The sequence below is a fragment of the Leiobunum rupestre genome, chromosome 6 (genome assembly GCF_980474605.1).
Source record: "Leiobunum rupestre chromosome 6, qqLeiRupe1.1.hap1, whole genome shotgun sequence".
In the NCBI taxonomy this organism is placed as follows: domain Eukaryota; kingdom Metazoa; phylum Arthropoda; class Arachnida; order Opiliones; family Sclerosomatidae; genus Leiobunum; species Leiobunum rupestre.
The window spans coordinates 46447717-46460245 of NC_143389.1; the positions used below are offsets into that span (position 1 = coordinate 46447717).

The window sequence follows — 12529 nt, forward strand, 5'->3', positions numbered from 1 at the left end:
CTATTCAACGTCGCAGTGAAGCGTTGAAAGAGCTTGGAGGAGAGAAAGAGCGTTGAGCTTGATTTTCAATTGGGTTTTGTCGTCTGTCAAAGCGTCTAATCCATAAAAATGTCGGCACAAGAGAAAATTTAGACGTCACGATTCTCAACGCTGGAGCGTTCCGTTCAACAACTGATGACGTCACGATTCTCAACTAGTTACTGAACGTACCTAGTGTGTTTAAGTGTGTTAGGTTAACTCACTTAAACAAAGTCATTCTCCATAAACATAAATAAATATATTCTTTTAAAATACTTACTTTGACGAAGTTTAGCACGAATATTCCGACAAAATTAAATTTTACTTTCATTCGCAAGATAACTTTTTTAAATCGATACTATTTCTAGTCTTGATTTTCGGTACAGGGTACCTCATCATGCTCACACTGTCTCACAGCCAAAGACTATATAGTCTTCGCTCGAATCGCTCATAGCACGGATTCTTTGCACAGTTAATAGGACGGTATAAGCGGCCGTAATAAAAAAATTACTAATGTCGGTATTATTTAGTGGCGAAGAATCCTCGGTAATTAATAGGAAAATTAATGTCAATGTGTTTAAAACTGATAGCTCTAAAATACGTGAAAAATACGAACTTTCGAGATGTTGCAAGTGGATTGAATTAATGAAGTTTTCAAGGGTAAATGTTTGCCCCTAAGCCCCCTATGCATGACAAGCTCAGGCTTAATTAACTGGAATCACTGTTATTTCTTCCAGATTGCCCTGCAATTTCCCGATGAACTCTTGCCAGACTCATTTGATATTGCCAATTTTATTGAAAACGAAACAGGGAGCATAGTTTTCGTCTTAGGTGATACCTCATATGGAAGGTAAAAACTGTTAGGTAGTTTATATAATTTAAAACTAATTACATCTTTGGTCCAGTTGTTGTGTGGATGAGATTGCAGCGCAACATGGGTCCGCGGATGCTCTTATCCATTTTGGACGGGCTTGTTTAAGTCCAAATATTCGTCTGCCAGTTTTATATGTTTTTGGATCCAAACCTATTTCATGCCAAAAAGCAGCCGAAGCGTGTATAAAATTTTGCAAAGATAAAACTGAAACCATTCTGTTATTTTACGATGTGGTTTACTCGTATTCAATGGGTAATTATTTTTTATAATAGATATGAGAGACACATTCATCTGAACATTTAACCTTCTCAGGCTTAACAAACTGCATACATTACCTCACGGCTTAAAATTTGACTCTAGTATTACACTTCCAAATTAAGTAAAATTTACAACGTGTAGCAAAATTTATTTATGTACTATATTTTTCAGGTTAAATGTTTTTAGTAAATCAGTATAACAAATTTTTACTAAACGTTTATTGTAAAATTATCGCGAGTTTGAGAAGGCATTTGTAATGCTCAAATAATTAGCAGTATGGGAAGATGAATACTTCTCTCTTAAGTTGCAAAGAAGTATATGTAAATTACCTAATTGTCATACTTTTCTTTTAAATGCAGATGAAGTGGCCCAGTTTTTAAAAACTCACTTCACAAACGTAATAGTATCGCAATTAGACATTCCCAAAAGGCCCGAGGAGCTTGAAAAGTATAATGAAAACCATGATAATAAGAAAATTAAAAAATGCGGGAGAGTATTCAAATTGCCAGATGGTGTTTCTTTAAAAGACTGTTACCTTTTTTACATTGGTGAAGAGAGCCTGACTCAAGCCAATCTGTTCCTAACATTCAATAGTTGCAATTTGTTTAGTTTTGATCCTGTCAGGGAAGTGGTGAATCAAGACTCTATAGATATCAACCGAACTTTAGGAAGACGTTATTATTTGGTTGAAAAAACTAAAGATGCAAAAATAATTGGCATTATAGTTGGTACTTTGGGCATAAACCATTACCTCGCGGTTATCAAACATTTAAAAGGGCTGATAAAATCATGTGGAAAAAGATCCTACACTCTAGTATTCGGAAAACCAAATCCAGCTAAATTGGCCAACTTTTCTGAAATTGACGTTTTTGTATTAGTCGCTTGCCCTGAAAATTCTCTGCTAGATTCCAGAGAATACTTTAAACCTATAATCACTCCCTTTGAATTGGAAGTAGCTCTCAATAAAGCAAGAATTTGGGATGGCCAATACATAACCAATTTTGCCGAAATTCTTTGTGGTAAATTTTATCTATGATTTTAAAGTAGGTATTAGGAATTAAAAATAATGATATTTCTAGGCGGTTCCAACTATATGGCCCATGAAGTATGGGATGTGGAGGTCATGGACATGTCTTTAGTCTCTGGAAAGATGAGGAAAATGGGTACTGATGATGTTCAAGATAATGAGTCACCTACTACATTGGATCTTAGAAATTCTATGACTGTTGCTCCTATACATCAAAGAGGAGCTGGTAATTTACTAACTAAAACAATCCTGAAAAATTAATTTGGAATTGTTTAATATGTATTTGTAGGAGTACATTTATCTGAAAGAAGTTGGAAAGGCTTGGAGCAAAAGCTGGGTGAAACACCAGTTGAGATTGCTAAGGAAGGACAACAAGGTGTTGCTGCTGGTTACGAAGGAGAAGGCAGATGATCTTAGTCTCAACATTATTGAGTAGAGTTCATACTCTAATAACTAGTTGTAAAAAACTTCGCCATTATCATGTTTTTGTACTCATCTTTTCCAAAATAAATGTCATGGTTGTTTTACTATGATGTAAAAAACTAAAAATCTCAAAAGTTTGTCAACTCATTGAAAAGAGTAAAAAATAGAAAAGTACAGCAAATAGATGAAAGAAAGTGATGGAAAATAAAGAAAAAAAGGCCCATAGTTTTAATATTCAAGAGATAACTACAATAGACTAGCAAAAGACAAAACAACAGCGTATAAAGAGAAAAAGGCTGGAAGGTTGTACCTTGTGAAAAGGAAAAAAAATGACAACTAAAGAATGATAAAAATTAAATTTGAGAAAGTTTTTGAGAGAATAGAGAGGGGATAGGCTAGAAAATACACTTATACAATAGGAATCATATGAAAAGGCTATTTTTTAAGAAGTATACAAAGTAGTCGCACGTATAGGGTTTGATTTGGCAACGTTAAGTATTTTTTTAAAGGTATTCCTTAATTTTGTTACTTTTCATCGAACCACTTACAAATTTTCGAGTCTTTGTATTTTTTTAATTTTAAGTTTGTATAAAAAGTTTATTCTAAACTATTATCGTTGATGTTTTTTATCTTTACATTTGTTTCTTTGCTAGGTTTTGCCATTGGCAAGTTGAACAATTTTTTTTAATATATATAAAACTGATGGAGGTAAAATATCTACCTCTTTGTTTGACCATTTTTCTGGTGGTTTTCGTGTTAAGTCTCAACAATACTTTCTCCTTTCTTATGTTCAGAACAAAGGCACAAATTGTACAAATGGACAAGTTGATATGTGGTCCTTAATTTTAACATTAGGGGTTCAGAGATCTAATATTAAATACATGAACACTTGATTTTGACTTATTCCCCCGACAATCAGCAAAAATTTGAATTTGTTTTTGAAACAGTAAATACAGCAACTACATTTGTGGCCTCTTATGATTTTTTATAATTTGTTTTGTTTTTAAGGCTTTCGGACGTAAAAAACATTTGTTCTAGCCCTAAGTTTTATAAATACCCTCTCTGATACAAAGGTTTTTTTTTAAAAGATTAGAAAAAAATATGGGACTTCCTTTTAACTGGTTACGTTAGCAAAAAACATTGATGAACACGAATAAACACTAAATGACAGAAAAGTGTTGGCTATGAAAATTGTTTTAAGATTGGTTTCCTTTTCTTTCTGGTCAAGGCACAGACAGTATAGATAGAATTAAGAATGATATACATGAGCTCGTTAAACTTTTCCATTTTTTAAAATTTACCCAAAGAAAAATACATTAATGCAATTTTTGTTTAAATATTTCTTCCTCCTTTGCAAAAAGTTGACATTAATATATAGTAGGAATAACAGTACAAAATAGTATATGCTCTAAAATTCTCAAGAATACTGCTTCACATTTTTATAATTTTTTATATCCTTCTTACCGAGGAGGTGTCAATTGGTTTCAAAAAGTGCCAAAGTTATCAGGAGGGGAGAGCCAAAGGTTTTCCATAATAGAAATGATAAATCTTTTATGATTTAGTGCCTCTTTAAAGATTTAGTTATACCACGCAAAACAAAAGAACCAAATATACAGAAAAAAAGCTACGTGGAATGTCACAGGAAAATGTTACAAACTGCCCTTCCCAACAAAATGCAGTTTTCTACTTTTCATAATGGACTATAAAAAGTTCCCAATCTTTCACATAAAACGTTGTTTTACATTATAATTACTGAGATTATTCAAATTAGTAGAAAAATTAGGAAGGGCAGTTTTCTCTAGGAACACAAGCAGCGTGAATGATGATAATAATAATATTAACAGATCTTTGTTCTAATCTAATTCCAAATACCCTAAGCCACAAAAAAAAAGAACGAGGTCCAAATACCACTAACCTATTTAGAAGCACTTTATATGGAAAAATAGACTTTTATAAACACCTGCAATTTTACATCTATTTGAAGCCATATTATGGCGTGTTAAAAAAATGGGCAGGGCATTGTGAAAGATTAAACAACGATTAAAAAAGGGAATATACTGGAAATAATGCAGTTTAAAAACCAAGAAAAATATGGACATACACAACTATACCTAAAAAATAAGAACTAGTAATATCAAACGAAATAATGAAATTTTGTGGTTTCTCAAAAAAAAAAAACTTGCCCAAAGTATTTTTTATATAGACCATCCTTAAGATTGTTTTTTACTCCAAAAGGGCCAGTCTTCATTACATTTTTGGAAACCAAATTTTTACCACTTTTAAAAGCTAACTATCTAGAATTTCTAGATCTAATTAAGTCTACTCTTTATTACTGTATTCTTAAATATCTTTGGTACAAAATTACCAAAATAAATGTTTATAGATCCAACTAGATATACGTTGTGCTTTAAAAAGTGGTAAATTAATTTGTATCATTGTAGAGTAAAATGGATAATAATTAAAAAATAGTTATGGCCCCATAAAAGGAAAAAAACTTTAAATCTCTAGGAGAGAAAAATTAATCTATATAAAGCGATAACACAAAAATTTCAAAATCAGGGTGGTTTTCAATTTTTGCCAGTTCAAAATGCGGGATTCTTTACCTTCTTTTTTGGATAATTAAAGTGAAAAAAAATGAGAAAATACGAACACTTCTGTTATCTTTTTAAAAACAACTTTCGGTTTCACTAAATGCAAATGTTCAATAGGTTCCATTTTTGGCATTGATTTTTTCTTCAGTTCATTGAAACTGAAGCTCACATCCAATAATCTGAGAAATATTCTCATGAAATAGGATGTAGCTTGCGTAAAAAAGTTAATTTTCAATGGAGTTTTCTTTTGTTAGATTGTCGATTTTGAGAAAGAAACTCTCAAATGGCTGGAATCACTCAGCTGGTAGTTGTGCATGTTCTGGTCAAACAAACATACGTATATACCCACACTCAAGACATGTTTAATAAAATGTATAAAAAATAAACTCACTATCAAGGCTACGACAGCTTCTTCCACAGATCCCATCTGTATCAGGGCCATTTTTCTGTCTTTTCTGTTACAAGAATAATTATATTAAAAAAAAAATTCAATTGCATATACAAAAGGAAATTTGAAATACATACGGGAAAAATTTGAAATTGACAACATTGTTGCCATTAGCAGTGAAGGCTTCTTTGATTTGTTCTTCCGTTACACTTGGCCTTTTAATTGTTTTAAAGGAATTGATATAAATTTTGAGTTTTTGGTTTAAAAAAACTAACAAATAAGCTCTTACGGTATATTAGACAAATGCAATGTGGACGAAGGTGGATAAATATTCTGGTAGTTTTTGGAGCCTGGTTTTTTAAACCGATGAAGTGGAGAGTTTGAGTAATCTTTGGTAAGGCCCGCGTCCTAGTAAAGTTAGTCAGTTTTAAAATAAGCTCTAAACCTATATTAACAAGCTAAAACTATATGCTTACAGGTTGTCCTTCCTTTGGCATTTGAACAACTTGATGTTTGGAAGGTGTGACACGAATTTGTTTGTTGAAAAGCTTCACTTTATCCAGGTGCGTTAACGCTGCAAACGTTATTCAAAAAGAGTTGTATAAATGAGAAGTTTCCAAGAAATTCTTAAACAAAAGCTTACCTAGCTGAGCTTGCTGGGGTTCGGCCATCTGAATCAAGGCATTGTCCTTTTTGTTATACAGAATTTTAACCCTGATAACATCTCCGTAAACACCTAATTATAATAAAGAAAACCAAAAAGGGTTTTCACGCACCATGTTTGCATTTTGATGTTTCAAATAAGTTTTTTTAATAAATTAAAACGTTAAATTACTTTAGACAATTCTAAAAATCTAATCTTTATAGGTAACAATATTAAGATTACTCGAAAACAAACACAAAAACACACACAAATATATAAGTAAAAGGTTAAACAAATGAAGCTCAAAATTAAAATTAAAAATTGAGGGGATAAAAATTAAAAAATTCATTCCCTCCAAATAAAGTCAAGTGCTTTTTTTGAAAAAAACATACCAAAAAGGGTAAAGAGAGCATCGGGCGTGACCGTCTGTTTTAGATTGTTTATATGGTTTAATTTTCAGAGCGGAGAGGTGTGATGGTAGCACAGCAGAGGCAGAAGTACGGAAGAAGGAATATTCAAAGTGAGAAAAAATATGAAAAAATTCAAAAATAGAACAAAAACAAAACAATCAGTCAAGGTTTGGCTCAATTAATCAATGAAAGTATTTAAAATACTATATAAAATTGAATAAAAACTAGTCTACTATTACGTAAGCTTTTCAAGTTACTTTAAAAATTGGCCACTGCCATATTTTAAAGCTTAATTATTTTCAAGCCCTAATTAATTAAGGGCTGTCTTACGCGATTATCTATAAACATTAATTTCTGAAAATAGGGATACATTTAAATATTTGAAAGTGGGTATAAAAATAGCAAGCTTAGTAGTCAATAAGGATTAAACAAAAAGTTAAAACCAACAAAAGAAATATAATGAATGGAAATAGACGTACCGATACCCGCATTTTAGTTAAAAATGAAAATTTCGTAGTCTTTAAATGCAATATTTATCATAAATTAAAACTTTTCCCTTTCTTCCAAAATTTAAAAAAATTATTTATGAGCAAGTAATTACGTATGTATCATATTTTGCGATGTAGCGCAAACTTGAAAATAGTTTGCAAATACACAAACACAACAATACATAAAATTTACAAAATATTTTTAAAATTAAAATAATAGAAATTAATCCCTTAAAATGTCAAAAAGGATTGAAGAAATTAAAGCAGTAGCAGTAAAGACTAGGACAGACATAAAAATAAGTTACGTCATTGCCAGAAACTCTGAGTTAGATCAGCTCTGCTTTTGACAAACGCTTGTCCTAATTACTACTTCTCTGGGAGTTTGAGTGTGTCCAACATTACATTATGGGGTGATGAAATTTAAAAGTAACAAAATTAAATATGACCAAATAATCACCTGCTCGTTCAAATTGCTGACCAATAAGACACATCCGATGAAGCTCTGACCAGGTAATCTGATTCCAGCAACACCCAAAGCTGCCGTTGACCCACCGGCAGACGGAGGTAGAGCAAAACCTCCAATTGGCAGTGCTAAATGATAGCCAGAAAAGGAGGAATGGAGAAAACCAAAAATAAATCTACCTAGACTACACAATTGTCTTAACAATAGTAATTAAGAGTGATTAATCTTTTTGCAATATAAACGCACACGCTTAAAAACAGATCTAGGAAATAATTAAACAATTTTGGAGCTAATATTATAGAATGATTATCTATCGAAAGAGGGGATGGACAAATATTTTATCATTTTAATAAATTGAAAACCTCCGGTATGGATGATACACAAATAAATTAATTCATTTAACTCCATAATTGTTATAATTATAATTTAATTGAAGAAGTGAACCAGAGAAAAGTACTAGAGACCAATTAAGAAGCAAGGATTATCAAAATGAAAAAAGCATTTTTAATATTGTGTGACCCCTACCTCCAGCAGCATAGGCAGCAGTTAGTGGCGATCCCAGGCTTTGGGGAGCACTGGCAAATGGGGAGGCCAACATTCCCATGGAACCTTTAGTGGTTTTCGCAATTGATTAGGGAAAGGTGGAAAAGTTGGGGTAGATTTTATTAAAAGGTTATATATTACACGAAAATTAGATATGAGACAGGAAAAAATTAAGATCCTAAATCTATACCATGATTTAAAAAATTCAATCTTTTATATAGCTAACATTTCCTGTGGGTTAACATTCGTTAGTTACATAAGTAGGACTGATAGTCAAGGACAAGTACTCACCAGAAAGCCCTAGCGATTCTAAAGATGTCAAATCACCAGTTGGTAGATTAGGATTTGTAAAGTCTCGACTTTTGTCATTGTTGTACTTGACATTTAAGTTGTTCATTTTCGAATATTCTATCCTTAATGTACAGCATGCATTGTAAATGTTTTGACCATCGAGAGACTAAGTAGAAAAGTTTTTTTTTATTAAAAATCAAACAAATATCAGACAAACTATTACCACAAATATTTAAAATTATTTACTAACCAATTTGGCAGCCTGAGCAGTTATGACATCTGGGTATTGTATCAGTGCCTGGAATGTGCCATTTTTTTGAAATGTTACAATTTTTAATACTTTTCCAACCCGAGAAAAGATCTAAAAAGCCATGAAAAGTCATTTATTTAATTAGTTGACCTTTTTTGCTTTGAAATAGCTATAAAACAGACCTGAAAAAGTACGTCTAAACCAACTGGGTAGAGCTGATTATCTACAATAACTCTGAGTACAGTATTGGGGCCTCCCTGAGTCTCAGTTTGGTTGACCAAAGCTTGGGCTGCCTGGAGAGCTGCCTGTGTTGTGGCCTGCTACACCAAAAACATAATTCATCATGTAACTAGATACTTGGGAAACCAAATCAAGCGATTCCAGCAAAATTAAATAAATCTTTTTGGAATTTTAAATATACTTTTAATGCAAAACATTGTTGAATTTCTTAAAAACCGAGATCAATTGTGAATAATATTTAATTAAAAATATCATAGAGACAGACGTAGTAAAATATAAAAAAAAAGTTGAGACAAAAAGTAGTGGCATTATAAAACTTGTCCTTGGGATTTTTTTCTCAATTCTGGTTAAAGAGGAGAGGAAGCCAAACTGGTTTTCTTAGTCAGTGAAGCATCTCGAAATGTAAAGGAAAAGAGAAAAAAATACTAAAGGGGCCCATCTACATCCACTTGAAAACCACACAAGCATGTTATACTAGTACATTCGCTTTTTCCATACAACTCCAGGGGCAAGGAGGGAGAGAGAGGGTGGATAAAAGTTACAAAACGTGACATTTAAATCGCAGACGCCATCGACGAGTGCGTTAAACCAAAATTATTCGCTATGAAACCATTACGTACTGCGTTGGAGTGAGTGCTGTCTGTTTTTAATTCCTTGTGGTTAGAATACTGAACATAGACAGTTCTTCCCCTGACCAAAGGCGCCCCGGAGTTTCCAAAGTAGTTGACCATTGATGTCGCCGCAACTTCATCTACCATCTCCAAAAATGCCTACAAAAATAAATTTATGTTAAGCAAAAAGTGACATGTACATACTAAAGTTCAAAATAAATAGAAATTTATTTAAGAGTCAACAAAAACAATACAGCTATGGTCTTCAACATATCAACCTAGACCCACGCTTACGCCCATAAGAAATTAAATTTAATTTTATTCACAAAGGATTGGCTAATTTACTTCCATTAAAATTTACTATAATAAGATTAATATTCTCAATTCAAAGACGAAACTCCCAATTAATATTGTATTCAGATTTTTTTGTCCATCAGCTGAATAACTATTAAACACTTCGAAGTCATGATTGAAATTTGGAATATTTAATTTATAATATAAATATAATTTGGCCATAAATAGAGTAAATTCAATTTACGGACTGTTTTTTTAAATGTATTACAGATAATGTTTTGTACAATGTAATATGCAAAATATTTGTGGCGCAATATATAAGAATGGCAAAAATTCATAAATTTCTAGTCTACCCTTGAACCAAAAGCCCTCTATTAACTTCTCATTTTAACTATAGTAGACAGTAGCTATGGTAACAACGGCTAAGACTATTGAGATAAAAAGGTTTACTAGCCTTCGTTATAGGTAACAGGTAGGATTTGTTTCATGATATCTAACAACTGGATTTATTTATTATCTTTGATTTTTATGTTAATAAAACCCATATGAACGGTTTAGTAACTGATCAAAATAGTGTTAGAATTCTTATATAAAATCTGTGAAAAATGAATCCTAGCATATGAACAACATTTTAAAAAATGCATTTCTATAGGGGTCAATGAAGCTATAACAAATTCAGGCATAAAAAAAATCGGGTAAAAAGGGGAGCGAATGGATGCAAAACCCTATTGAATGAACGCAAAAAATATCTTATTTTGGGTCTGGAATGGGCGGACGCAGTCATCCAAATAGGGCTATAGAAAAATGAGCATGAGATCCTAATACGTTGAAATTATAGCAAACATCTTGAAAAGAGGTATACGCGGACAAATATCCAAGAGCCGGGTTCAAATATACGCGGCAAAGAGAGGGCGAGAGAGCAAAGGAATGTAGGCAATATTTTTTCCTTTCCGCCGAACATGATTCCAAGGAGCGATGGGGAGAAACGAAATGGGCCGAAATGTCTGGAGAGGAAACGGAATTGGGGGTGAGGGGTGTTGGAAAACCGGGAGAGAAAAACATGAAAAGGGAGGGACACGTGATCGAAGATGGGGGACGGAAGAGGCTAGATCTAACGCCGGTGAATCATCGTTCCTCCAACAAGGTCAACTGGGATTCGAAGCGGGGCAATCCCAACTAACGATAACCACCGCGTCAAATACTAAACCCTTTCCCCCTCAATGTGGAGCGAATGGATTTAACATAACTGACGCGTTGGCGAACTAAATTAAGTAGAAACACGAAGGACGAAAAATATGTTCGGGGAGAATGAGCTTGTAATTGTCTAAAACGAAATATACGCGAGATAAAGATCTAAGAGTACACGAGGTGGCTGTACGCGCGTAGTAAAATAATGAAAAACGGCTGAAAAAAATTAGTTCGTAGCTGACAGAAGTCAACGATGGGGAACGCGTCACGATAACTTAGTAGCGCGTATTTCCTTTCGGAGAAAAATGCCAACATTCATTCGTTCAAAGCAAAGACACCGAAAGCCCCATATTACACGTCGCCAAGAAAACGGAAGAGGTCCTCCACTCTCATTATACTTCAATAAACAACGCGTACACCCCGAAATAGGCCTCTTAAGTCGAGACAAACGAACTAACGTTAAATTTCCATCGGACAATGAAACACTGTAGGGTTCAGATACTCCCCACCATTTATACGGAGCTAATTCCCCCCCGAGCATCTACAACGAGTGCTTTATGGATTAAAGCTAAGAGTGTGAGACAGACAGAAGGGGACAATTATGGGAATTCCTTCCCCGAGTCAGTCCGCCGACGATTATTTCTAATTACCAAAAATAAAGAAACGACTCCAATTAGGAAAACTTTTGGCCTACCAGAGTTTCTTCGCGTACTTATTTTCTGGTTATAAAAGGACAGGGTTTATATTCGTGGAACCTACTCTTCTCTCTGGCTCGCTTCGGAGGGATCATTATTTCTAAGAGGGTGGTGGCACCAGCGAGTCGCCGGCGAATTTGTTGGCCTTTCCCCCTCCCACTCCACTATATATATATTCCAGATCTTTCCGCTTCGAAAACTACCCATTGACCAGACCACCCGCTCGACGAAAGACTGAAAGAGGGCAGAGAGAGGAAAAGCTGAAAAAAATAGCTCTCAAAGCTAAAGGCCATCTGGTCCTTATACTAAAAACTGGCGAAGAGAAAAACAGCACCTATCAGAAAGGAATTCTCTCTCGGAGAGGCTTGGCAGAAATTTGGCCTTTGTGCCTCTTATCGAGAGGGAGCTAATATAAAGGAATCAAATAACGCGGCTGGAAAAGAAGAGCCGGCAATTAAAAGAATTCCGCTTGTCTTTGGAATTGACGTTGTTTCGGAGCGTCAATTCCAGACTAAGATTGATGTACGCGTATAAGAAAGAATGAGATTAATTCGGGGGAAAGAGAGAAAACGAAATTCAAGACCATTTGACATTTAGTCGCGTCAAAGAATTCAAAGTTCCAATAATATTTAATTACTTCGACTATGTAATTTATTTTAATTATTTCACATCTACCTCAAAAATAAGCTATTTCAATTACATTAATAGGTTAAACTCACATCTATCTCAAAAATAGGCCAAAACTCAAGTAGAGTGTAGGTGTTCATATAACCTTTACAGACGGGTCTCAGAAAAATCGGGTTAAATAAACCCAGTTTTATTGTTTGATAGTAT

The 12529-nt window shown here is 33.6% G+C and overlaps 2 protein-coding genes across 6 annotated transcripts in view; one reads left to right on the plus strand and one right to left on the minus strand.

Moving 5' to 3' along the window:
• The first annotated feature begins 369 nt into the window (after positions 1–369).
• On the plus strand, positions 370–2729 carry Dph2 (Diphthamide biosynthesis 2). The gene is made up of 6 exons (XM_090177426.1): positions 370–678; positions 756–868; positions 924–1144; positions 1510–2169; positions 2230–2403; positions 2467–2729. The coding sequence occupies exons 1-6, from the start codon at positions 532–534 to the stop codon at positions 2586–2588; spliced, it is 1437 nt and encodes a 478-aa protein (XP_090033552.1). The 5' UTR covers positions 370–531; the 3' UTR covers positions 2589–2729.
• An 84-nt stretch (positions 2730–2813) lies between these two features.
• Positions 2814–12529, minus strand: part of heph (polypyrimidine tract-binding protein 1 heph) — a 76643-nt gene continuing 66927 nt past the window's right edge. For 3 of the 5 annotated variants that reach the window (XM_090177422.1, XM_090177419.1, XM_090177423.1), the window contains 13 exons: positions 9528–9677; positions 8850–8987; positions 8668–8778; positions 8418–8583; positions 8108–8192; positions 7578–7722; positions 6615–6648; positions 6223–6315; positions 6056–6153; positions 5869–5987; positions 5717–5794; positions 5583–5646; positions 2814–5510 (listed from right to left, as the gene is read on the minus strand). In XM_090177422.1, the coding sequence (XP_090033548.1) occupies positions 5442–5510; positions 5583–5646; positions 5717–5794; positions 5869–5987; positions 6056–6153; positions 6223–6315; positions 6615–6648; positions 7578–7722; positions 8108–8192; positions 8418–8583; positions 8668–8778; positions 8850–8987; positions 9528–9677 (1350 nt within the window). In that variant the 3' untranslated portion in view covers positions 2814–5441. The remainder of the gene's footprint in view (positions 5511–5582; positions 5647–5716; positions 5795–5868; positions 5988–6055; positions 6154–6222; positions 6316–6614; positions 6649–7577; positions 7723–8107; positions 8193–8417; positions 8584–8667; positions 8779–8849; positions 8988–9527; positions 9678–12529) is intronic. The other 2 variants (XM_090177421.1, XM_090177420.1) reach the window with 2 other exon arrangements.